We start from the raw sequence: 27519 nt of genomic DNA on the forward strand, positions 1-27519 counted from the left end.
AGGAATGGTGTTCCTGAAAGTTGCTCATGATGGATAGCACAGTGAAATTTGCTGGCATGGAATGACTATTTAAAGCCAAAAAGTTGACCCGATGGAATAGCTTGTACATATGATGAAATAAACGACGAATACCGTCTTTGTATGAAGCAAATGCAAAATGACAAGAGAGGGGTGAGAGACGAGTCATATTTCTGGCCATACAAGAATAGGAAACTGAGACATCCTTTGTACCTGGGAAGATAACGATGCCTTCTGGATAGCTGATGAGGAGTTCTCGACCATCAAGATGTCGGAGGTCGATGCGGCAGCCACACAGAGCTTCTGTTAGACTCACCTTACATCGTATTGTCAGATCATTGTCCTCTCTCACAAATACCTGCACCAAGTGTGGCATATACAAATATGCATTTCATTTTTTTTTGTTCATTTAATTTTTTAAGGAGAACAAGCAGTTAAATGTCCATTTATCCATAACCATTATAAATGATGAAATCAACTGTTGTTCATACAATCTGACATAAGAAGTGCAGCAAAATGAAAACCAAATACAAGAGTGGTTTAAGGTTGAGTATGGATCTTAAAAGTGCACAACATGGAGAATTTTATTTGCTGAAATTGTGCAAAGATATTCTCGACCTTGATAAATTAAAAAGGAAGTGACCACACGAGTCAAAGCCTTATGGGTAAAACCAAAATGGCAACCAATGGTGAAAGGTAAAGTGAATCGGAGGAATATCAATTCCTTGTGAAGGACAACGTCAAACCAGCTAAAGGACAACGTCAAACCAACTGAAGAACAACCTCGTGAAGGACAATGTCAAACCAGCTGATGGACAACATCAAACCAGCTGAAGGACAACGTCAACGTCAAACCAGCTGAAGGACAACGTCAAACCAGCTGAAGGGACAACCTCGTGAAGGACAACGTCAAACCAACTGAAGGACAACGTCAAACCAGCTGAAGGACAACGTCAAACCAGCTGAAGGACAACGTCAAACCAGCTGAAAGACAACCTCGTGAAGGACAACGTCAAACCAGCTGAAGGGACAACCTCGTGAAGGACAACGTCAAACCAGCTGAAGGGACAACCTCGTGAAGGACAACGTCAAACCAGCTGAAGGGACAACCTCGTGAAGGACAACGTCAAACCAACTGAAGGACAACGTCAAACCAACTGAAGGACAACGTCAAACTAGCTGAAGGACAACGTCAAACCAGCTGAAAGACAACCTCGTGAAGGACAACGTCAAACCAGCTGAAGGACAACCTCGTGAAGGACAAGTTCAAACCAGCTGAAGGACAACCTCGTGAAGGACAAGGTCAAACCAGCTGAAGGACAACCTCGTGAAGGACAAGGTCAAACCAGCTGAAGGACAATGTCAAACCAGCTGAAGGACAACCTCGTGAAGGACAAGGTCAAACCAGCTGAAGAGGACAAGGTCAAACCAGCTGAAGGACAACCTCGTAAAGGACATCACACCAGCTGAAGGACAACCTCGTAAAGGACATCAAACCAGCTGAAGGACAACCTCGTAAAGGACATCAAACCAGCTGAAGGACAACCTCGTAAAGGACATCAAACCAGCTGAAGGACAACGTCAAACCAGCTGAAGGACAACGTCAACGTCAAACCAGCTGAAGGACAACCTCGTGAAGGACAACGTCAAACCAGCTGAAGGACAACGTCAAACCAGCTGAAAGACAACCTCGTGAAGGACAACGTCAAACCAGCTGAAGGACAACGTCAAACCAGCTGAAGGACAACGTCAAACCAGCTGAAAGACAACCTCGTGAAGGACAACGTCAAACCAGCTGAAGGACAACGTCAACGTCAAACCAGCTGAAGGACAACCTCGTGAAGGACAACGTCAAACCAGCTGGAGGACAACGTCAAACCAGCTGAAAGACAACCTCGTGAAGGACAACGTCAAACCAGCTGAAGGACAACGTCAAACCAGCTGAAGGACAACGTCAAACCAGCTGAAAGACAACCTCGTGAAGGACAACGTCAAACCAGCTGAAGGACAACGTCAAACCAGCGGAAGGTCAACGTCAAACCAGCTGAAGGTCAACGTCAAACCAGCTGAAGGACAACCTCGTGAAGGACAACGTCAAACCAGCTGAAGGGACAACCTCATGAAGGACAACGTCAAACCAACTGAAGGACAACGTCAAACCAGCTGAAGGACAACGTCAAACCAGCTGAAGGACAACGTCAAACCAGCTGAAGGACAACGTCAAACCAGCTGAAGGACAACGTCAAACTAGCTGAAGGACAACGTCAAACTAGCTGAAGGACAACGTCAAACTAGCTGAAGGACAACGTCAAACCAGCTGAAGGACAACCTCGTGAAGGACAACGTCAAACCAGCTGAAGGACAACCTCGTGAAGGACAAGTTCAAACCAGCTGAAGGACAACCTCGTGAAGGACAAGGTCAAACCAGCTGAAGGACAACCTCGTGAAGGACAAGGTCAAACCAGCTGAAGGACAATGTCAAACCAGCTGAAGGACAACCTCGTAAAGGACAAGGTCAAACCAGCTGAAGGACAACCTCGTAAAGGACAAGGTCAAACCAGCTGAAGGACAACCTCGTAAAGGACAAGGTCAAACCAGCTGAAGGACAACCTCGTAAAGGACATCAAACCAGCTGAAGGACAACCTCGTAAAGGACATCAAACCAGCTGAAGGACAACCTCAAACCAGCTGAAGGACAACGTCAAACCAGCTGAAGGACAACCTCGTGAAGGACAACGTCAAACCAGCTGAAGGACAACCTCGTGAAGGACAACGTCAAACCAGCTGAAGGACAACGTCAAACCAGCTGAAGGACAACGTCAAACCAGCTGAAAGACAACCTCGTGAAGGACAACGTCAAACCAGCTGAAGAGACAACCTCGTGAAGGACAACGTAAAACCAGCTGAAGGACAACGTCAAACCAGCTGAAGGACAACGTCAAACCAGCTGAAAGACAACCTCGTGAAGGACAACGTCAAACCAGCTGAAGAGACAACCTCGTGAAGGACAACGTCAAACCAGCTGAAGGACAACGTCAAACCAGCGGAAGGTCAACGCCAAACCAGCTGAAGGTCAACGTCAAACCAGCTGAAGGACAACCTCGTGAAGGACAACGTCAAACCAGCTGAAGGGACAACCTCGTGAAGGACAACGTCAAACCAACTGAAGGACAACGTCAAACCAGCTGAAGGACAATGTCAAACCAGCTGAAGGACAACGTCAAACTAGCTGAAGGACAACGTCAAACTAGCTGAAGGACAACGTCAAACCAGCTGAAAGACAACCTCGTGAAGGACAACGTCAAACCAGCTGAAGGACAACGTCAAACCAGCTGAAAGACAACCTCGTGAAGGACAACGTCAAACCAGCTGAAGGACAACGTCAAACCAGCTGAAGGACAACGTCAAACCAGCTGAAAGACAACCTCGTGAAGGACAACGTCAAACCAGCTGAAGAGACAACCTCGTGAAGGACAACGTAAAACCAGCTGAAGGACAACGTCAAACCAGCTGAAGGACAACGTCAAACCAGCTGAAGGACAACGTCAAACCAGCTGAAGGACAACCTCGTGAAGGACAACGTCAAACCAGCTGAAGAGACAACCTCGTGAAGGACAACGTCAAACCAGCTGAAGGACAACGTCAAACCAGCGGAAGGTCAACGTCAAACCAGCTGAAGGTCAACGTCAAACCAGCTGAAGGGACAACCTCGTGAAGGACAACGTCAAACCAACTGAAGGACAACGTCAAACCAGCTGAAGGACAATGTCAAACCAGCTGAAGGACAACGTCAAACTAGCTGAAGGACAACGTCAAACCAGCTGAAAGACAACCTCGTGAAGGACAACGTCAAACCAGCTGAAGGACAACCTCGTGAAGGACAAGTTCAAACCAGCTGAAGGACAACCTCGTGAAGGACAAGGTCAAACCAGCTGAAGGACAACCTCGTGAAGGACAAGGTCAAACCAGCTGAAGGACAATGTCAAACCAGCTGAAGGACAACCTCGTAAAGGACAAGGTCAAACCAGCTGAAGGACAACCTCGTAAAGGACAAGGTCAAACCAGCTGAAGGACAACCTCGTAAAGGACATCAAACCAGTTGAAGGACAACCTCGTAAAGGACATCAAACCAGCTGAAGGACAACCTCGTAAAGGACATCGTCAACGTCAAACCAGCTGAAGGACAACCTCGTGAAGGACAAGGTCAAACCAGCTGAAGGACAACCTCGTGAAGGACAAGGTCAAACCAGCTGAAGGACAATGTCAAACCAGCTGAAGGACAACCTCGTAAAGGACAAGGTCAAACCAGCTGAAGGACAACCTCGTAAAGGACAAGGTCAAACCAGCTGAAGGACAACCTCGTAAAGGACATCAAACCAGCTGAAGGACAACCTCGTAAAGGACATCAAACCAGCTGAAGGACAACCTCGTAAAGGACATCGTCAACGTCAAACCAGCTGAAGGACAACCTCGTGAAGGACAACGTCAAACCAGCTGAAGGACAACGTCAAACCAGCTGAAGGACAACGTCAAACCAGCTGAAAGACAACCTCGTGAAGGACAACGTCAAACCAGCTGAAGAGACAACCTCGTGAAGGACAACGTCAAACCAGCTGAAGAGACAACCTCGTGAAGGACAACGTAAAACCAGCTGAAGGACAACGTCAAACCAGCTGAAGGACAACGTCAAACCAGCTGAAGGACAACGTCAAACCAGCTGAAGGACAACGTCAAACCAGCTGAAAGACAACCTCGTGAAGGACAACGTCAAACCAGCTGAAGAGACAACCTCGTGAAGGACAACGTCAAACCAGCTGAAGGACAACGTCAAACCAGCGGAAGGTCAACGTCAAACCAGCTGAAGGTCAACGTCAAACCAGCTGAAGCACAACCTCGTGAAGGACAACGTCAAACCAGCTGAAGGGACAACCTCGTGAAGGACAACGTCAAACCAACTGAAGGACAACGTCAAACCAGCTGAAGGACAATGTCAAACCAGCTGAAGGACAACGTCAAACTAGCTGAAGGACAACGTCAAACTAGCTGAAGGACAACGTCAAACCAGCTGAAAGACAACCTCGTGAAGGACAACGTCAAACCAGCTGAAGGACAACGTCAAACCAGCTGAAGGACAACCTCGTGAAGGACAAGGTCAAACCAGCTGAAGAGGACAAGGTCAAACCAGCTGAAGGACAACCTCGTAAAGGACATCACACCAGCTGAAGGACAACCTCGTAAAGGACATCAAACCAGCTGAAGGACAACCTCGTAAAGGACATCAAACCAGCTGAAGGACAACCTCGTAAAGGACATCAAACCAGCTGAAGGACAACCTCGTAAAGGACATCAAACCAGCTGAAGGACAACGTCAACGTCAAACCAGCTGAAGGACAACGTCAACGTCAAACCAGCTGAAGGACAACCTCGTGAAGGACAACGTCAAACCAGCTGAAGGACAACGTCAAACCAGCTGAAAGACAACCTCGTGAAGGACAACGTCAAACCAGCTGAAGGACAACGTCAAACCAGCTGAAGGACAACGTCAAACCAGCTGAAGGACAACGTCAAACCAGCTGAAAGAAAACCTCGTGAAGGACAACGTCAAACCAGCTGAAGGACAACGTCAACGTCAAACCAGCTGAAGGACAACCTCGTGAAGGACAACGTCAAACCAGCTGAAGGACAACGTCAAACCAGCTGAAAGACAACCTCGTGAAGGACAACGTCAAACCAGCTGAAGGACAACGTCAAACCAGCTGAAGGACAACGTCAAACCAGCTGAAAGACAACGTCAAACCAGCTGAAAGACAACCTCGTGAAGGACAACGTCAAACCAGCTGAAGGACAACGTCAAACCAGCGGAAGGTCAACGTCAAACCAGCTGAAGGTCAACGTCAAACCAGCTGAAGGACAACCTCGTGAAGGACAACGTCAAACCAGCTGAAGGGACAACCTCATGAAGGACAACGTCAAACCAACTGAAGGACAACGTCAAACCAGCTGAAGGACAACGTCAAACCAGCTGAAGGACAACGTCAAACCAGCTGAAGGACAACGTCAAACCAGCTGAAGGACAACGTCAAACTAGCTGAAGGACAACGTCAAACTAGCTGAAGGACAACGTCAAACCAGCTGAAAGACAACCTCGTGAAGGACAACGTCAAACCAGCTGAAGGACAACCTCATGAAGGACAAGTTCAAACCAGCTGAAGGACAACCTCGTGAAGGACAAGGTCAAACCAGCTGAAGGACAACCTCGTGAAGGACAAGGTCAAACCAGCTGAAGGACAATGTCAAACCAGCTGAAGGACAACCTCGTAAAGGACAAGGTCAAACCAGCTGAAGGACAAGGTCAAACCAGCTGAAGGACAATGTCAAACCAGCTGAAGGACAACCTCGTAAAGGACAAGGTCAAACCAGCTGAAGGACAACCTCGTAAAGGACAAGGTCAAACCAGCTGAAGGACAACCTCGTAAAGGACATCAAACCAGCTGAAGGACAACCTCGTAAAGGACATCAAACCAGCTGAAGGACAACCTCGTAAAGGACATCGTCAACGTCAAACCAGCTGAAGGACAACCTCGTGAAGGACAACGTCAAACCAGCTGAAGGACAACGTCAAACCAGCTGAAGGACAACGTCAAACCAGCTGAAAGACAACCTCGTGAAGGACAACGTCAAACCAGCTGAAGAGACAACCTCGTGAAGGACAACGTAAAACCAGCTGAAGGACAACGTCAAACCAGCTGAAGGACAACGTCAAACCAGCTGAAAGACAACCTCGTGAAGGACAACGTCAAACCAGCTGAAGAGACAACCTCGTGAAGGACAACGTCAAACCAGCTGAAGGACAACGTCAAACCAGCGGAAGGTCAACGTCAAACCAGCTGAAGGTCAACGTCAAACCAGCTGAAGGACAACCTCGTGAAGGACAACGTCAAACCAGCTGAAGGGACAACCTCGTGAAGGACAACGTCAAACCAACTGAAGGACAACGTCAAACCAGCTGAAGGACAATGTCAAACCAGCTGAAGGACAACGTCAAACTAGCTGAAGGACAACGTCAAACTAGCTGAAGGACAACGTCAAACCAGCTGAAAGACAACCTCGTGAAGGACAACGTCAAACCAGCTGAAGGACAACGTCAAACCAGCTGAAAGACAACCTCGTGAAGGACAACGTCAAACCAGCTGAAGGACAACGTCAAACCAGCTGAAGGACAACGTCAAACCAGCTGAAAGACAACCTCGTGAAGGACAACGTCAAACCAGCTGAAGAGACAACCTCGTGAAGGACAACGTAAAACCAGCTGAAGGACAACGTAAAACCAGCTGAAGGACAACGTCAAACCAGCTGAAGGACAACGTCAAACCAGCTGAAGGACAACGTCAAACCAGCTGAAGGACAACCTCGTGAAGGACAACGTCAAACCAGCTGAAGAGACAACCTCGTGAAGGACAACGTCAAACCAGCTGAAGGACAACGTCAAACCAGCGGAAGGTCAACGTCAAACCAGCTGAAGGACAACCTCGTGAAGGACAACGTCAAACCAGCTGAAGGGACAACCTCGTGAAGGACAACGTCAAACCAACTGAAGGACAACGTCAAACCAGCTGAAGGACAATGTCAAACCAGCTGAAGGACAACGTCAAACTAGCTGAAGGACAACGTCAAACTAGCTGAAGGACAACGTCAAACCAGCTGAAGGACGTCAAACCAGCTGAAAGACAACCTCGTGAAGGACAACGTCAAACCAGCTGAAGAGACAACCTCGTGAAGGACAACGTAAAACCAGCTGAAGGACAACGTCAAACCAGCTGAAGGACAACGTCAAACCAGCTGAAGGACAACGTCAAACCAGCTGAAGGACAACGTCAAACCAGCTGAAGGACAACGTCAAACCAGCTGAAAGACAACCTCGTGAAGGACAACGTCAAACCAGCTGAAGAGACAACCTCGTGAAGGACAACGTCAAACCAGCTGAAGGACAACGTCAAACCAGCGGAAGGTCAACGTCAAACCAGCTGAAGGTCAACGTCAAACCAGCTGAAGCACAACCTCGTGAAGGACAACGTCAAACCAGCTGAAGGGACAACCTCGTGAAGGACAACGTCAAACCAACTGAAGGACAACGTCAAACCAGCTGAAGGACAATGTCAAACCAGCTGAAGGACAACGTCAAACTAGCTGAAGGACAACGTCAAACTAGCTGAAGGACAACGTCAAACCAGCTGAAAGACAACCTCGTGAAGGACAACGTCAAACCAGCTGAAGGACAACGTCAAACCAGCTGAAAGACAACCTCGTGAAGGACAACGTCAAACCAGCTGAAGAGACAACCTCGTGAAGGACAACGTAAAACCAGCTGAAGGACAACGTCAAACCAGCTGAAGGACAACGTCAAACCAGCTGAAGGACAACGTCAAACCAGCTGAAAGACAACCTCGTGAAGGACAACGTCAAACCAGCTGAAGAGACAACCTCGTGAAGGACAACGTCAAACCAGCTGAAGGACAACGTCAAACCAGCGGAAGGTCAACGTCAAACCAGCTGAAGGTCAACGTCAAACCAGCTGAAGGACAACCTCGTGAAGGACAACGTCAAACCAGCTGAAGGGACAACCTCGTGAAGGACAACGTCAAACCAACTGAAGGACAACGTCAAACCAGCTGAAGGACAATGTCAAACCAGCTGAAGGACAACGTCAAACTAGCTGAAGGACAACGTCAAACTAGCTGAAGGACAACGTCAAACTAGCTGAAGGACAACGTCAAACCAGCTGAAAGACAACCTCGTGAAGGACAACGTCAAGCCAGCTGAAGGACAACCTCGTGAAGGACAAGTTCAAACCAGCTGAAGGACAACCTCGTGAAGGACAAGGTCAAACCAGCTGAAGGACAACCTCGTGAAGGACAAGGTCAAACCAGCTGAAGGACAATGTCAAACCAGCTGTAGGACAACCTCGTGAAGGACAAGGTCAAACCAGCTGAAGGACAACCTCGTAAAGGACGTCAAACCAGCTGAAGGACAACCTCGTGAAGGACAAGGTCAAACCAGCTGAAGGACAATGTCAAACCAGCTGAAGGACAACCTCGTGAAGGACAAGGTCAAACCAGCTGAAGGACAACCTCGTAAAGGACATCAAACCAGCTGAAGGACAACCTCGTAAAGGACATCAAACCAGCTGAAGGACAACCTCGTAAAGGACATCAAACCAGCTGAAGGACAACGTCAACGTCAAACCAGCTGAAGGACAACGTCAACGTCAAACCAGCTGAAGGACAACGTCAACGTCAAACCAGCTGAAGGACAACGTCAACGTCAAACCAGCTGAAGGACAACCTCGTGAAGGACAACGTCAAACCAGCTGAAGGACAACGTCAAACCAGCTGAAAGACAACCTCGTGAAGGACAACGTCAAACCAGCTGAAGGACAACGTCAAACCAGCTGAAGGACAACGTCAAACCAGCTGAAGGACAACGTCAAACCAGCTGAAGGACAACGTCAAACCAGCTGAAGGACAACGTCAAACCAGCTGAAAGACAACCTCGTGAAGGACAACGTCAAACCAGCTGAAGAGACAACCTCGTGAAGGACAACGTCAAACCAGCTGAAGAGACAACCTCGTGAAGGACAACGTCAAACCAGCTGAAGGACAACGTCAAACCAGCTGAAGGACAACGTCAAACCAGCGGAAGGTCAACGTCAAACCAGCTGAAGGACAACCTCGTGAAGGACAACGTCAGACCAGCTGAAGGGACAACCTCGTGAAGGACAACGTCAAACCAACTGAAGGACAACGTCAAACCAGCTGAAAGACAACCTCGTGAAGGACAACGTCAAACCAGCTAAAGGACCAACTTTGTGAAGGACAAGGTCAAACCAGCTGAAGGACAACCTCGTGAAGGACAAGGTCAAACCAGCTGAAGGACAACCTCGAGAAGGACAACGTCAAACCAGCTGAAGGACAACCTCGTGAAGGACAACGTCAAACCAGCTGAAGGACAACCTCGTGAAGGACAACGTCAAACCAGCTGAAGGACAACCTCGTGAAGGACAACGTCAAACCAGCTGAAGGACAACCTCGTGAAGGACAACGTCAAACCAGCTGAAGGACAACCTCGTGAAGGACAACGTCAAACCAGCTGAAGGACAACCTCGTGAAGGACAACGTCAAACCAGCTGAAGGACAACCTCGAAGGACAACGTCAAACCAGCTGAAGGACAACCTCGTGAAGGACAACGTCAAACCAGCTGAAGGACAACCTCGTGAAGGACAACGTCAAACCAGCTGAAGGACAACCTCGTGAAGGACAACGTCAAACCAGCTGAAGGACAACCTCGTGAAGGACAACGTCAAACCAGCTGAAAGACAACCTCGTGAAGGACAACGTCAAACCAGCTGAAGGACAACCTCGTGAAGGACAACGTCAAACCAGCTGAAGGACAACCTCGTGAAGGACAACGTCAAACCAGCTGAAGGACAACCTCGTGAAGGACAACGTCAAACCAGCTGAAGGACAACCTCGTGAAGGACAACGTCAAACCAGCTGAAGGACAACCTCGTGAAGGACAACGTCAAACCAGCTGAAGGACAACCTCGTGAAGGACGTCAAACCAGCTGAAGGACAACGTCAACGTCAAACCAGCTGAAGGACAACCTCGTGAAGGACAACGTCAAACCAGCTGAAGGACAACGTCAAACCAGCTGAAGGACAACCTCGTGAAGGACAACATCAAACCAGCTGAAGGACAACGTCAAACCAGCTGAAGGACACCCTCGTGAAGGACGTCAAACCAGCTGAAGGACAACCTCGTGAAGGACGTCAAACCAGCTGAAGGACAACGTCACATCAGCTGAAGGACAACCTCGTGAAGGACAATGTCAAACCAGCTGAAGGACAACGTCAAACCAGCTGAAGGACAACGTCAAACCAGCTGAAGGACAACCTTGTGAAGGACAACGTCAAACCAGCTGAATGACAACCTCGTGAAGGACAACGTCAAACCAGCTGAAGGACAACCTCGTGAAGGACAACGTCACCAGCTGAAGGACAACGTCAAACCAGCTGAAAATTAATATGACATTGTCCACACAATTTGGTGATGGTGGGGCCAACATGTTTGTGTTCAAATGATGTGATGTTGAGCGCTGTGGTGCATTCTTCCATGAAACCACCTGCCGTTGCTCAAGAAACATTAAACGTGTTCAACAGCTCATTTTGGAGACTTGCCGGATTACTCGGCGTGAAATTGCAGAGGAATTTGATGCGAGTGCTGGAGGTTTGGAAACAATCGTTCGTTCTTACAAGAAATTCAACAAAGTCAGTGGAAGGTGGGGACCCAAGTACCCCACAATACAGTTTGTGCAAGAGGAGCGCCAATGTATCCCGCGTTTAATCAAAAGGCAACTCGTGTGGCCGTTGCAATAAAGCTCCGAGAACAAGAGGTAGGGAAACTATTTCATTAAGATTATTGTCACGTGACGAGACCTGGGTGGATAATTTCACATCGAGCAGTCACCAGAAATGAGGTACTTATTGTTGGAGGAACCAGGAACTTTATTTAAATCACTGAAGCAAACAAACAAGTTGAAAAAAATTTTTGGAGAATAGTCAACTGAATATGTACGCTAAATTGCAAAAGATTTTGATGTCATCTCTCATTGCCACTGATGCTCCAGGTCGGGTGAAGGTTTAAATTGTGGACATTCTTGAACGTGGGAATGCACAGCAAGTACTACAGTGACTTGTTATACACTGACGAGAGACGAGCAACGTGTGTGTGACCGGATATGTTGTCTCAGATTGACTTTACTACATGACAATGCATGCATTCCCTCACATAACAAATGTGACCATTACGACTGCAGCGGACGTGGGTGACGAAGTTACAATTCAAATCTCCGATTCAGCAGAGACTCGTTACCTCATGATTCTAGGCATAAAAAAAAGTCGACGTCAACCTTGAACCATCCTGATGCATCATGCTCGTCATTAAGGCAGCGTGGCATTGTGCATCATGCTGTTACAGGCCCAAGCACGAATCACATCTCAGACACATCCTACCCAGATAAGGCTGATGATAACGACAGTTGGAATGCATTTGCTTTGGGTTTGAAGCTTAATTTGCACAAAAGGAAGTAAATTAGAACGCAATTGTGAATCTTGCTTTGCCCACCCTCTCCCCAGGAGGAATTTGGCTCAACCCTGACCTTTTGTAACTATTTTCACTCCTCAAAGTTCACATTTGTCACATTTTGGTTGACTAGAAACACCCTCTCCCTGAGGGAGAATTGGCAAGTAGTCTCTCCCTTTCCCCTCATGGAGGAGTGGGATATTTTTTCTTTCTTTGTGCCCACGACCTGACCATGGGTACCATGAACACTTATGTCGAATTTGATGGATATCGGCCCCTTCTCGTAAGATTTAATACTGTAAGATTATTTACCATCACTCCACAACCAAACAGATTGTGCATAGTACTTTTAGGGGGCTTCTGAATACTCTGACATTTGGAAGGTAGGGGTCAGGAAGTGGAGAGAAAGTGGAAGTTGATAACACCCAACCCCCCCCCCCCATTAAATGCAGTCTTCATTAGTATCAATAATACTGTACTTATCTACTTAATTTTGCTGCTTATAACATTGCCAGACTCCAGCCATATCTGAAAGGTAACCTGCTTTGTTTTCATTTGAAGCAAATTTAAAACTTACTCAAAAAGTTATGGACGAATTTGGACGAAACTTTATTTATTTATTTTATAAGTGATTCTTCACCATGGAGAGATGTGAACAAAAACGATACATTGCATGATATTTCAAAAAGTTATGGACGAGTTATGACAAAACTTGGTGGATGATTTGGGTAGGTGACAAGAACAAGCTGATTAGATTTTTGGTTCAGGCCCAGATGCAGATCCGACCCATCAGTGGGATACAAAACCTAAACCGTTCAGCCTGGTGCAGGTGTGAGCTCCACCGAGTGTCATTTTCATATGGAGATGTGTTCCCAACACCGTTATGCCTGACGCGTGAGCGGATGTGGTAATAGCGTGCTTATAGTACAGAAGGAATAACAAAATATGTACAACTATCAATAAAAAAGACCAATTGCCATCTCTCCCACTCGTCCTCCATGACAGCGGTAGAAGACGCAGTGGGCAGGGGCACATCCTGCTGCAAAAAGAAGGCCGAGTAAACAGAGCTGAGCGGCTCAGGGCGTGTGCATCCAGTACAAACAATGGCGGCAGGAGCATTCACTCAGAGAGTGTTGTGTTATGGATTTTCGTTTTTTTTTCGTAAAAATTTTCTTCAGGACAAAGAGCTCGATAATGAAAAAGCGTTCCACAAGGTGTTCCTGTATTTTGAACATTGCAGAACAAATCGTCTTGTTTGAACTTCCAAAAACCTTCAGTTAAAGGCCCGGTCACACCTTGACGTTTTAGCCAACGTATGCCGATTTTTTAATTTTTTTTCTAAAACGCTGGCACACGTTGAATACGTTATGGGTAAGTTTTTGATAACATTGAGAGCACGCTGAAAAACACTGCCATACGTCCTTGTACGTTGGCTTTATACGTTGTACTTTTTGGTTGTGTTCAAATTTTTTCATGCTTGAAATTTCACGACGTATGCCGGCGTATGACGCACACGTTCCGCTACGCTGGTCACAAGTTGTATGCACGGTCTGCGATCGTTGACAGACGTCAACACATGCTACTTGTAAGTTAATCATAAGTTGAGACACGCCGGCGTAATGTTTGCGTACCCGAAACTTATTTCTAACCTGTGATTAACGTGTTGTTTGGCACGTTACGCGATCGATGCCACACGTCGACAGACGTTACTTTTAAGTTACTCATAGGCTGAAAGACGTCGGTATAATGGATCGTCCTTGCGTCAGCGTCCACGGCCACGGCCAGGACACTTATTTGCAGCATTCTTCAAACTTTTCTTCGGCATGACGAGGATGTTCACACTTCGATGTCTAGCTTGGCTATGATTCCAATTGTCCATCGGCAGCGTCTATTTAAAATAGTCGAGTTTGAGCGTTTTAACACGTTCAGAAGAAACGCTTCAAATTTCCAAACCCCAGCATCAAAAAACAAAGGCGAGTGACAGCAATTTAAATCGTTCATTGTAAACAATGAAAATAGCAGAGTGGTACCGTTTAAAAGTCGTTGAGTGTAAAAAAAAATCCAATTGTTGAGCGCAAGCGTCTACTTTCAATAGTGGAGATGCAGCCATTTAAATCGTTGAGTGGCAGCCTATGAATAGCAAACCCCACGTCACCGGCAAAGATAAACTGCCACACGACATGGATAAGTTAGGCTATCATTGGGCATACTTTGTGAACGCCGGCTTCACGATAATTATTCGTTGGTATATCGTATCTATAAGTAATCAAAGCGCTCTACGCACATTATTAGTTCATTGTGCATTTGTCCAACCCGTTATGAATAGACCTAAATCGTAAAAACAAGCAATTGTTTTTATTGTTGAAAAAGTCCAATTAAAAATTAGCCGCGAACAACTTCGAACAATGGTGAAAACTTGTCTCCTACTCGTGGACGCAAGGATGATCCATCATAACCCACACCCTCCCCCTCACACTCACCTACTACTGCCAACATGAACAAACTACTACTAATACTAATACTGATACTGATACTGTTACTGCTGACATGGACATCGACTCAAAAAGGACTCGAAAACTCTGTTGGGTTCCCCTTTTATGAGCAGCATTTTTATATACCAATTCCAAAAACCGCTGGGAACACGTCTTTATATGGCAGTTGTAAGTTTGAAACACGTTCTTTTATTTTTTTTTGTCGACCGGAAGACGTCATTTGAATACGTGTGCATACGTCGATGTTGGTTGGGACTACGTACAGAATTGGTTCAACGCACGTCAAACATAAGTTATAAATAAGTTTCGCGTAAAAAAGACATTACCGCGACATGTTTCGACTTATGAGTAGCTTATAAGTAGCCTTTGTGGACGTGTGCAAGCGTCCACATATCGTGTGTAAAACTTATCCCCATCGCATGCGGAACGTGTGTCATACGCCGAGTACGTCGTAAAATTTTGAACATGTTCAAAATTTCTTGACGTACTCTACTTACTACGACGTATGATAGCGTATTTAGCGTTCTACTCGCGCATACCAAACTTACCCATACCGTATTCGACGTGCCCCAACGTTTTAGACACACTTTTTGTTAAGTCAGCATACGCTGGCAAGATCGCCAAGGTGTAACCGCGATGTTGACCCTTCCATTTCTACGGCAGTTATGATTCGAATCGTTGTGCGTCAGCCTTTTAATAGGCTACGCCACGACATCGTCGGCGATGCGTGCAACGCGCTATGCCTAAGTTAGACTATCGTTGGGCATCGGTTGTGTAGGCCGACAACAGGTTCAGCATTCGTTGGTATAAGTTATCTATAACACAACGAAACGTTCTGTGTCTATTACCAATGCGTTATACATAAGACCAAGTCGCTATGAATACGTCCAAATCTTTAAAAAAAAACATCAAAACTTCAACGTAAGCCAGCGTTTTACATACATTTTAATACGTTGCCATCGCTGGCTAAAACGTCAAGGTGTGACCGGGCATTTAGCAGTACTTTGGCAAAATTGTGCACCATCTTGACCAATCAAATTTGCCGCTCGTACTCTCAGGGAGAGGGAACATTGAGATTCAGACAAAAATGTGGCACGCAGCAATGCATCACCCGAGCGAACTTCGTCCCAAAAAAAAAATCCGTTTATTTTGTGCATCTTTTTCTCATAGATAGTTCCAAGATCGCCAGCAACTCCAAGAAGGGTTGACAGTTTGTGAGTGTGCTCATGCATGGATAAACCTTTAGGTCGAGGGTGATGAGCAACGCATTTCAGTGGAGCATCGTCAGCTCTGGACTGTTCCGTTTGACCCATAAGCTTCATGTTGTTACCATCGCACCTGTTTCTCAAAGCTCACCAACAAAGCTAATGGAGATCGTGCACGGAAATGTAAGGCAAGAGTTTAAAAGACTCTTCCCCTGTTTATTTCTAAAGACTGCACGGAGTAAGGTGTTCTGTGAAGTCTCGTTGTTGATGCGTTTCACCCACACAGACATCATTCTTTCTCTGCACAGTTGCCAGCTTTTTATGCAGTCACGAGAACACAGTGAAATCAATTTTGGTTTTATGTTGTTGCGGTTCTGTAAAACCGCTTGTCTCCAAGGCAATGGCACACAACATATAGCGGTCCCAAGGCAGTTATTTTAATTATATGTGTATTAGTTAGTCTTTTCCATATGCCTAATGGGTAAATGGGAAAGATACGTTGCGTGGGACTCCTTAGTTAGACATCCTTAACCTTATGCCTGGTGTTGGCTTAATGGTAAGGGTGGCGGGCTTTGGATCCGAGGGTCCTAAGTTAAAATCCCACTCAGCAGTTGAATTAATACCAGGTGGGGTTAACTCAGCCTGTCATCCTTCTGAGGTCGGCAAAATGAGTGCCAGCAGGCTGGTATACTGTGTCGGAGTGGCGACCCGTCCAGGATTGTGCCCAATAGCCAAGGAGACTGCTTAGGCAGCACCAACGCTCTGCACAGAGTATGGTCCCAATCTCCTCCTTAACCTCCAATCTTTGCGTTCATGCACCCATTTTCTCTCACATGGAACATGCAAGCAGGCACACAAATCCATAAAGACAAAACCAATAGGATCCAAGTAAGTATTCAAAACTGCGCGCCAATTTCCAACTGCCATTTCACCTCAGAACTTTACCTCGCTCACCACACTATACCACGCTCATCACAACCACTTCATATGACTCCTAAAAATCCCCGCAACAACCCACGCTTACATTTTCCAGAACAAACATGACCACTATTCACAGCTTCGTTACAAGGAACTTCAACCTCTTCCCCACAATGCGACGTTGCAATCCTACCTCACAACAAATTCAACGTGTTCCCACTACTCTACAACTGCCACAATTGCCACATGGTCATCGACCACTCAGCACACCCTTGAGGGACACGGAGGAGACAAAGGTCGGGTTATTTTGGGGCACAACTCGAAGCGTGAAACGTGTTCTGGAGCTCGTTTAAGGACCTATGAGTTGCGCAGGGATTTCCATAAAATCCTACGTTTGCATGGAGGTCAGCGCACATTCAAGTCCAGAGAGCGCCTCCAAAAACAACGGCCCCATGTAAAAGTCGGAGATTTGATGCGTGGCCCTGTTAGCGAGCGACTGAGCCAGATTTCACACTCGGGGCCTGGCTACGACTGCTACGGACCAATATGGAAGCTCAATTTCACCAAGAGCCTCTTTTGATCCGATGTTTGGCTCCTCCCATCATCCAGGGCTCATTTCAGAGGGTATTGCCAGAGACAGAACTGAGCAAGGAGCAAGAAGACATCAGAGCTAGCCAGACATCAGACCTCGCTGGGGAGACAGGTGGCACAAGGACAAGCGCTGGAGTCTGCATGACCAGACATGGGGTCACGCGTTGCTGCTGCGATCCGGGACCACTTCCATTTCAACGTCGCTCATTTAGGCTGCATCCCGCAGTGACACTTGCACATAAAGACTCGTATACGATTTAAAATAGGATCTTTTCTCTGCATGCATTTTCCTTCTCCCAACTATCTCTCATCAATTGTGGACGCAAAAGAGCAATCAACGCGGGCAAGCCCGACCAACCATTTTTTCAGAACAAAACCCAAGAGTGAACTGAAGCGTGAACCAAAGTGACTTACACCTCATTCTTCCTCTTACACCTCTCAAACACACACCCTAGACACCCTCAGTAATTCTCCCTCCTCCCCTTTACTTAGCGTTCTGGGTTGAGCATGTCTGCCAGCCACACCAGGTATTGAGAGGTCATTAATCCTCAACTGCCTCAATCTTTCTGGGCTATCTCTAATTTACCTCAGGGTTTTGTGTGTGTGCGTGATGGCACCTGTCATAACATAAGTTAAGACTATTCGGGATAACTGCACCGTCTTCTTTTGTAAATATTGTCTTTTGCCGCAACCCCTGAATTCCTTGCTTTCCCTGCAGTACATTTGCAATAAATCCCATAGTGTGCCACATAACTTTCCTCACATCCTGGTTTAAATAAATGTGTTAGAAATGTTCCCAGCTCGTTTTTGTCTTTTCCTCCATTGGTCCAGCATGGCCCGCACCCCAGCTTAACTGGGACGTTATTCCCCAAGAATCTGTTACATAGCCGGTATGTACTTGACAGCTCCGCTTAGCTGCACCTGATCCGGTAAGTAACCTAAATAACGCAAGTATGTACCGAGGGTGCAATTCCCCGATTAGGAGGTCATGTGTCCAGAGGTAAACGGTTGTTATACGGAGGGGGCCCTAAGTCACGTGGTCAAGTTATTGGCATTCGCGGTCGATTAGCGACCCGCCACGACACGAAGTTATTCGTGTGCAACGGCTTCCGATTCCCGTTGAGTCCAGAGAGGAACCCGAGAAAGCCCCTCCCTCATGGTTCCCCCATGATGCCGGGTTCACCACGATATTTTAATCAGATTTGGGTTGTAGATATTGCTATCACCACCTCTCCTTTCCCCATCTCACCCCTTTCATAAAACTAAAATTACCTCCCCCCACCCCCACACACACACACACTTTATGAGGCATTGCCACAGGGACAAAATTTTCTCAACAAAGCTAAAAGATAAATGTGGACAATGATTCCAGAGATGTACATGGTTCAAAGCTAAACAATGGGTGGGGATAGGGGAGGGTAGCAAAAAACCCTATATGGAATAAAAATGAACATTATTTTGGGAACGAGTCACACCAAAACAAACTGTCGAACAGCAGCTTTCTTTCCTAGTTTCACTTATTCTTTAGTACACAATTTAAGCTTCAAAATCTTGACATCAAAATTTAACTGGGTAAGAGCAGAGAAACTTCGACCTACTTCATGTTTCTTTTCCTGCAGCACAAGGATCACATCTCCTGGTTCAACACCTGGCGCCTGATCCCCCTCGGCACGAAATGTGATCTTTTGTCCATGGTGCATCCCTTTGTCTATGTGAACCTCAAGCTCCTTCTCACTCTTGATAACTTTGTGCCCATTGCATGCTTTACATCGCTGGCTCTCCTCTACAAGCTCACCTGTGGGTACAATCATACCACAAAATAGCCAACAGGAACAAAACTAACAATAAATAAAGAACACAGGCCTCAATTGGATTATACTCATCAGGTGATGGCAATTAATGTTATCCATGGCAACCTCTCGTTAACGAGTTTTTTTTACCTGCGCATACATATAACCCAACTACCTGTGCATTCAAAAGCTGTAAGGCTCAGGAAAGAGCTGTCCACACGAAAGTCATGCAAACACTTGCAGACACAGGACATGGCTTTTAAAAGGAGACAAACAGCCTTGACCTTGAGAAAAGTAACTTCTTAGAACACTTTGGGTGCTGGCGATGTCATAGTTTGCATTTTTACCTCTGCCACCGAAGGTGAAGGAGGTTATGTTTTCACCCCCTCTCTATCTGTTTGTTTGTTTGTTAGTGTGCAGGATATCTCAAAAAGTTGTGGACAGATCCAGACGAAATTTTGTGGACAGAGTGGGTGGGTGACCATGACAAATTGATTCAATTTTGGTGAAGATCCGAATCTGGATCTGGATACGAGAGTTGTTTAATTTTTAAAGTGATTCTTCACCATTGATAGGGCCAAAACGATATATAGCATGGTATTTCAAAAATGTATTGGATCAGATACGTTCTCATGGATCAGGCATTATGTGGCAGAGGTATGCGCTCTACTAAGTGCCCTTCTCGTCTTTTTTCTGAAGTCAGTGGAGGTTTGTTTTTATTTATTTATTGTTAAACAGATAAATCCCCCCCCCTTTCCCCATCCCAAATGGGATGCCAACCCACAGACTTTATCCATGCTCGCTCTAAATGCTGAGCATCAAAGCACCATTTTAAAAACCTTTGGCCCCACTCAGCTAGGGTGGTAATTTAATCGCCAATCTCCCAGACTCAAAGCAGACACCCGAACAACAATACCATTGAGTCTTGTGCTTGTGGCCTTACCTTCACCGTTGCACTCTGTGCACAGAGCATGTTGGACCGTCTCAGGCATAATCTGACAGACTATATCGCGCACTCCCCGGCCTTCGCAAGCAGCGCATTTCTGGACATCCACATCCGCATTTCCACCAACCCTGAAGTAAACGATGAAATATACAAGCCAGATTTAAATAAAAGATTCACACAAAGGTCAAGTAACTGCAAAACTCGTTATCGCATGTGGGGAATAGTTACAGTCACAAAACTTCCATCTCACCCTTTGCATGTGGCACAGACGATATTCTTCGTGAAAGTGAATGTGGACGTTTTGCCATTGTACAGATCTTCAAGGGTCACCCTGGCACAGACATCCAAAGTGGGTTTTCATTAATGTTTGCACTTCTTTAGTGACTCTCACTGTCAGCATGGTTTGAGTAATAAAATTTTAAAAATAGGACCACTGGACCTGTAGTTTATCTTGACCCTGGCCTAATGCTGCAACCCAAATTTGGTAGAATTCTCACTGGTGGGTCTGGTGAGAAAGATTTTTGAAGGAATTTACACGATTTTCCAAATATTTTACCAAGTCCACCATTTTGACACATTTCCAGTCATGTGAATGGCATGACCTCTGCAATTTAACATCCCTGTCATGGCCTAATGTTGTAACATTTTGACTGGTCCGTCTGGAGAAGAAGATGTTGGAGAAATTTACTAAGTTGGTTAATTTGACAAAGTCATGTGACCAGAACGAGCTTTGCAATTCCTGTTACCAGTTGAGAAACGTTGCTGCAAATTTTCAGCCGGATTGGCACAGCGGTTTGGCCGGAGAAGTCAAAAAAAGGAGACGGACGGACGGACGGCACGCGATGACAATGCTTTATCTGGAATGTAAATTCCAGAGAAGTTAAAAACGAGAGTGAAATTTATGGTGCGACGTCACACATCCACACTCTTCCCACTGAAAGCAAAGTTGAAAGATGGCAAAAAGTTCCACCAGGAACCTAATGTCAAATGTTGAGTTGAAAAAACAAAATCTTTTGTTTTGACACTGTGACCCCAAGTTGCCACTCACTGGGGCATGAAGTGTTGGTCAAATTCCATATTTCATGGAATTTTGGTTCCTGGTTCAAATCGTTACATATTTCGTGCATCTCCTAATGATAATTACATATTCAAAGTTTAATTCGAAAATTTGCCCATAATTGGGCTAATTTGACCTTTTGACCCCACCCCAGGGACAGAGGGGGAAATGATACTGCTCTTGTACCTTTGTGCCACATGGTGACAAGTACCGAGTTTGGTGAATTTCTGCCCGACTGTTTAGGAGGAGAGTGTGACAGACGGATAATAGACAGACCCGATTACAATATCCTCCCAGTTTTTATTTTTATTTTTATAAAGAGCGTGGGGATAAACACATTTTGATTGTGTACAAGTCTCACCCAAAAGGCTGCACCATATCATTGCCACGGTGCTTTGCACCGGTGGAATTCCGGCTGTGGCCACCCATGAAACGACTGAAAAGGCTGCCGTGTCCAAAAATGTGTGAAAGGATATCGTCCATGCCACCATCGCTGCCAGCACCTTCACGCAAACCCTCCTCCCCAAAGCGGTCGTAAAGTTGACGCTTCTCTGGGTCCGAAAGGACTTCATAAGCAAATGCCATCTCCTTGAACTAAAGATATGGCATAGGGAAGTTCAATACATTATTCATAATACTCAATAAACACTTCATACGATTATCCATAAATCATGTATGCTTTGCTGTATTTATTAATCAGTAAAATACATCAGTTACTCAATTATTCTGGCTAAAAGGAAAATCATTGCATCAACACCTTTAATGCTCCTTCAATAAGTAAAGAAAACATTATTTTTCTTTCCTGAACTAACTAGACTAAGCTACGAGGAGCGGCTGAAGGAGACAAGACTTTAAACAAGAGAAAGGAGGTGATAACGAGATCTGATCAAGACGTTTAAGATCATGAAGGGTGGAGACAAAACCAGTACAGAAGAGCTTTGCAGCAGAATAGACAGTGATTAGACAATGAGCATAACTTGACAGTAAAGAAGAGGAGAGTTAAGCTGGTAATAATGTCACGGGGCCGGATATCGGTGGCGAGCACGACCGCGAGAGGAAGCAGTAGAGTTGGCTCCACCGAACACACCGGAATTGAGGTCGTGCCTTTTGGATAAGTCCGAAAGGCACGGGTCCCTTACTTGGACCATGAATCGCCAATAATTCGACCACGTGGGATAGTGTCAATTGCCAAACTTCAATATACCTAATTACCCACGCGGACAAAGCTACCGGGGAATTCACACCCTCGACGGACCTCGAGCGGAACGAGCAGTTACCGAGCGTAACCTGAGCGGAGATTACCAAGGCCCGTCGGACCAAATGAACAATTTACCGGCCCGAACGGCCTCGCTATTTCTCAATACGCACCGTGCCAAGCCAAAGAAAGAAACACAGAAACGAGCTGGAACATTTAACAAAAGGGAAATTTATTTATAATGGGACAGGGGAGCACGCAAGAAGGCAGAGTGAACCGAATAATGAAGGATAGCAATTTATGTACAAGCATTTATGCAGTTTTACTTAATAGACTGGTGCCACAAAAACACACACACACACACACACACACACACACACACACACACACACACACACACACACACACACACACACACACACACACACACACACACACACACACACACACACACACACACACACACACACACACACACACAAAAGAAATGGACCCGTCAGGTTTTCATTGGAGGCCTCCAGCTCGAGGAAAAGCGAGCTGGAGGTCAGAGCATATTCTTGGACCTTTCCGCCTCGTGCGGTCTTCGACGATCCGTTGTGGCAGGACTCGAACCCGCCACACAATGCCGCTCCAAGCCCAGGCAGGTGATCCTTGCAGGACAGGTTCGCAGGCACACAGGCCACAAGAGAAGACGCTCTGTTGGCGGGACCCCAGGAAGGTGACGACTGGCTTCAGAAGACCACCAGACGTCCGAAGACCAGAAAACAACTCTCAACTCTCTCACGTTTGGCCCACGCGCGCTTCTCTTATCCCACGATCGCACTCCCTCATTGGGCAGAGATAACGCTCTATGCCCATATTTGGAGCCAAGCCAGAACGAAACGCTCTATGCCCATATTTGGAGACAAGCCAGAACGAAGCGCTTGTGCCCATATTTGGGGCGAAGCCAGCACACCAACGTCCAGAGAAACCCCGCCTCGCATACTGGACTCCGCCCACGTACGCGTGCAATGGTGCCGGTGGATGATGGTGGAAGGAAGCGAGGGCAGGTGTCGTTGTTGTTGTTGATAATTTAAATCCTAACTATCAAAATAACTCACAGTGCACGTACAATTAATCACCCATTAAACATATGATGGGACCCTAACTAGAAACACATATTTACTGATATAGCTGATCTATAGGACCAAGCTGTTGTGTGCAGTAAGCTTCCAAATTCACAACAATAAGGCCAGGGGTCTTCTACTCACAGAGTAGTTAATGCATGGAATTGTTTCCTGTCGTGGGATTTCTGCCGCTGGTGTTCTGTGGCCCTCCTAGCCGATCAAATCCCATCTCATCACCAGTCCTTCGCAGGTAGATTAGTTATAGGTGGCTGGCGCTACTGACACCATTCCATTACAGGATTATTGTTGCCCTCCCTGTCAAAACTCATGCCATCCCATCACCTATTGTTGAAGGGTATATCTGCTCGTTCAAATCCGATAGTTTTGTGCACTCTGACTCATCAAACCAATAAATAAAACCAGGAAGAGAAGAGCAGAAATGTAGGAAATTGCACATCGCCATTAAAATTATAAATCCACATAGAAAAGGAAAGCCACAATATAGCATCAGTTAAAAAACAAATAAATAAATGAACAAACATGGGCAGATATCTTAAGGCAGCTCAACGCAAAACGTTACCTTGTCTCCAGCATTAGGATTCTTATCTGGGTGGAACTCTTTGGCAAGCTTGCGATATGCCTGTCAAGGAAAATGACAATCGATTATTGTTTTCCCATGTTTATCAACCTTAAAAGGTGCTTTTTGAAAAACATTTTCTTTTCAGGAACACATTGATACAATTGACCCTCGACTCTAAATTCCTGCAAAAATGCAACATTAAACGTTCCATTTTCAAGACACAGAACCTCATAATCTCCATAATCAACAACAATCTTTCCACATTTATCCTTCAAGCTGTCTTTTCCAAATAAATAGAAGTCTTTTGATTGTACCTGCAGCCAGGCCTTAGCAAGTTGCACATCGTCTGAAAATGGACTGAGCAACTTAGCAAGTTGCTCACGAAGATAAAGTGGGACTTTATCACGAAATAGTCCTTCAAGGGCAAGCCATGGGCTGCCAGAATGGTCCTCCAAAATCCTGCTCGAAGCCATAGTCTTGAATGGCTGCCTCAGACATTGTGCACAGGTACATTTGAAATGTGATGAGAAAGAAGACGGATTAAATTTGAAAAGAGTATGCGAGCTGAAGGTACAAACCTTTGTATCTATCGAATCATCTAAATCACCTGCATCCGTCTTTTCTAATTACTTTCAAGTATTCATCAGAAAATTATTATCCCCATGCTTTTTGAAAAAAGAAAAAAAAAAGAGAGGATATTGTCATCAGCTCCGAATATCTGTCTGTCCATCAGTCACATCATCTCCTCCTAAACGGTTGTGCAGAAATTCACCAAACTTGGTAGTTACGATCACTACATGGTACGAATGTGTAAGAGCAGGATCTTTTTTTTTTTGCCCTGCCCTTCTGGGATGGGTCAAAAGGTCAATTACCAAACAAAAACAATTGTAGGCACCATTTTTAATGAAACTTTGTATATGCAATCAATATTGGGGGGACGCAAGAAATATGCAACTTTAAAAAAATATATATAACCCGAGGTTCATGCCATCAGGGGTGGGGACTTGAGGTCACAAGGGTCAAAAGGGAGAGGAAAAAAAAAATTCCAAATTTTATATATTCCTGTTAGAACTTTATGCCATCTTTCAACTTTGCTTGAAGTAGAAAGCGTGGGGATTTGCAATGACGTGCCATCGACTTCGCTCGAGTCTTTTTTTAACTAGCAAATACAACCCATCACTTCGCTTCTGGGGGGTATTAATGAGGGGAGCTGAGAGAGGAGGGAGGGGAGAAAGAGAGGAGAGAGAAGAGGCAGGAGGGAAGGGGGGGGTGGGTAGAGCTATGCCTCACAAAATGTTGCTATAACCTGGGAGGGAGGGATGCGAGGATAGGGTCAGAGAGAGAGAAAAAAAAAAGAAGAGGGAAAGGTGAGGAGTGAAGGTAGGGTTAGTAAAGAGAATGATATTGTTGCGGTTCTCAGAACAGCATACATCCAACAGATAGTGGTCCCAAGACAGTTATTCCATTATTATACGTGTCGATAGTCCCTTTCCTTTTGTCTTGCAGAACAAGGGAGTGCGTTGCAATATCATCATATCTAGGTTTGCTGACATAATTTTTTTTCCTTCATTTCATCCCAACTCTTCTTTTCGTCTGATTATTCCTGAGGTAAATCAGCCACATGCACCTTCGCTGTGAGGTGGGCCCTCATTGAGGCCAGCACGTGCGGCGCCGCTGTGAGGAAACTGCAGCGCAGAGCCCTCGTTCCCAAGCGAGCCTGAAACCCAACGTGTGCAGCGAGTCATATAGTGCACTTAGCAGTGCGGGATTATCGAATCGAGCTTCCAATGATCTGGGGAAGATTGCCGGTTGCATTAAAAAGGCATACGAATGAATACCTCTTCAGAGGCTGCACGAATGGTGTTTTTCACAACACAGGAAACACAGCCAGCACGACACCCATGCTGCACGAAACGCACACAGAGGCCGATAAAGACGACTCCACGCCATGTTGGGCGGGATACGAGTGTGCGGAGTAGAAGGGGCTTGTTCCTTGTTCACTCCGCACACACACGCTAGCAGAGTCGTGCGAACCGAGATAGGTCTTCCCCCACCTTGAGGTCTTCTCACCCGACCCCCGGCCCGCAGCAATATGTTACGCTTAATGACCGAACACACACACAAAAACAAACTCACATCAGAACAGCTATACACAAAACAGAGTTTGTGAAGTAATTTGCTGGCACATCTACAAAAACTTTGATGTCCCAGTTACAGAAAATTTGTGGGAAAATGAACCAAAAGTAATCACTGAAAACATGGAATTTACCGCTCACATACGAACGAATGATCCCATCAAGCGTGAACATCGAAAACAAAGTGTTGTGACCACATATCACACTTAGGTACAAAACAAAAAGAGAAGGCATTGCTTATTGAGGTGTTAATAGCAGTGATTTTGGACTAAACGATGCAGAAATCAAGAAAATGACCAAACACCAAGACTTCAAGAATGAAGTGAGAAGATCCTGGAAGCTGAAGAATGCCAAAGTTGTTTGTGATAGCTGGACCTACAGGAATGATGACAAAGAACCTCACAGAGATATTAAACATAGGGGCAGTACCCCTTGACGCTCACCTGGTAGTGGCTGGATAAGATAAGCTCACCATTGGTAGGCATGGATGGCCCACAAAATACATAATGGAGAAGAAAGTAAAACCGATGGATTTTTTTAATGCCATGAACAAACCTTAGTACATCACTGGTGATAAAGGTTGTGGTCAAGCTCCATAAAAATTGTGTGTGTGGCTTCAGAAAAGAAAGCAAATACATATGTGGGGGGGCAACCCTCCCCCCCACCATCCCCCTTAGACCCCAATTTTTTTAATGTCGTGAAAAAAACTTTAGTACATCATGGGTGGTGAAGATGGTGGTCAAGTTTCATCGGAATTGTGTGTGTAGTTTTGGAGAAGAAAGTAAATACTTATATTGGGGGGAAACCCCCCTTAAGTCAAATTTTTCTAATGTCATGAATAAACTTTGGTATGTCATGGGTGATGAAGGTTGGCATGAAGTTTCATCGGAATGGTTTGTATCGTTTGAGAAGAAAGCAAATACCTCTTCGGGGAGGTAACCCACTCCCCCCCACTCCCCCTTCTCAGCCCCCCCGTAAACTCCCTCTGTAGACCCCTTCAGACCTCCTTTTTTATGCCATCACGGGTGATGAAGGTTGTGGTCAAATTTCATTGAAATCGTACGTGTAGTTTCTGAGAAGAAGTTGTAAGTATTTTTGGATGGACGGACGAACGACACACCATCCCATAAGCTCCCCGGAACTACTTTACAGGTGAGCTAAAAACCATCCCCGAGAATATTGAAATAAACAAACTACATTTGGAAGTTGTCTGGGGCTCAGCGACAATCTTGAAGAGAACCCTCGGTACAAAACTTTGAGAACTTCACAGATTGTTCCATGAATCGTGACCCCTTACTGGAATGAAGGTGGATGCTTTGAGCCCCCCCCCCCCCCCAGGAGGACTCC

At 45.9% G+C, this 27519-nt stretch overlaps 1 protein-coding gene across 1 annotated transcript in view; it reads right to left on the minus strand.

Moving 5' to 3' along the window:
- LOC147022423 (dnaJ homolog subfamily A member 2-like) overlaps window positions 1-27519 on the minus strand; it is a 48103-nt gene that overhangs the window by 6018 nt on the left and 14566 nt on the right. The window contains exons 2-7 of the mRNA XM_085893295.1: window positions 24038-24097; window positions 21518-21750; window positions 20350-20430; window positions 20097-20227; window positions 18962-19158; window positions 232-376 (exon numbers count right to left, since the gene is read on the minus strand). Coding sequence (XP_085749421.1) covers window positions 232-376; window positions 18962-19158; window positions 20097-20227; window positions 20350-20430; window positions 21518-21750; window positions 24038-24097 — 847 coding nt within the window. The remainder of the gene's footprint in view (window positions 1-231; window positions 377-18961; window positions 19159-20096; window positions 20228-20349; window positions 20431-21517; window positions 21751-24037; window positions 24098-27519) is intronic.

The sequence above is a fragment of the Eptatretus burgeri genome, chromosome 8, assembly GCF_056783735.1.
Source record: "Eptatretus burgeri isolate ZD-2024b chromosome 8, Ebu_testis_v1, whole genome shotgun sequence".
Taxonomy (NCBI): domain Eukaryota; kingdom Metazoa; phylum Chordata; class Myxini; order Myxiniformes; family Myxinidae; genus Eptatretus; species Eptatretus burgeri.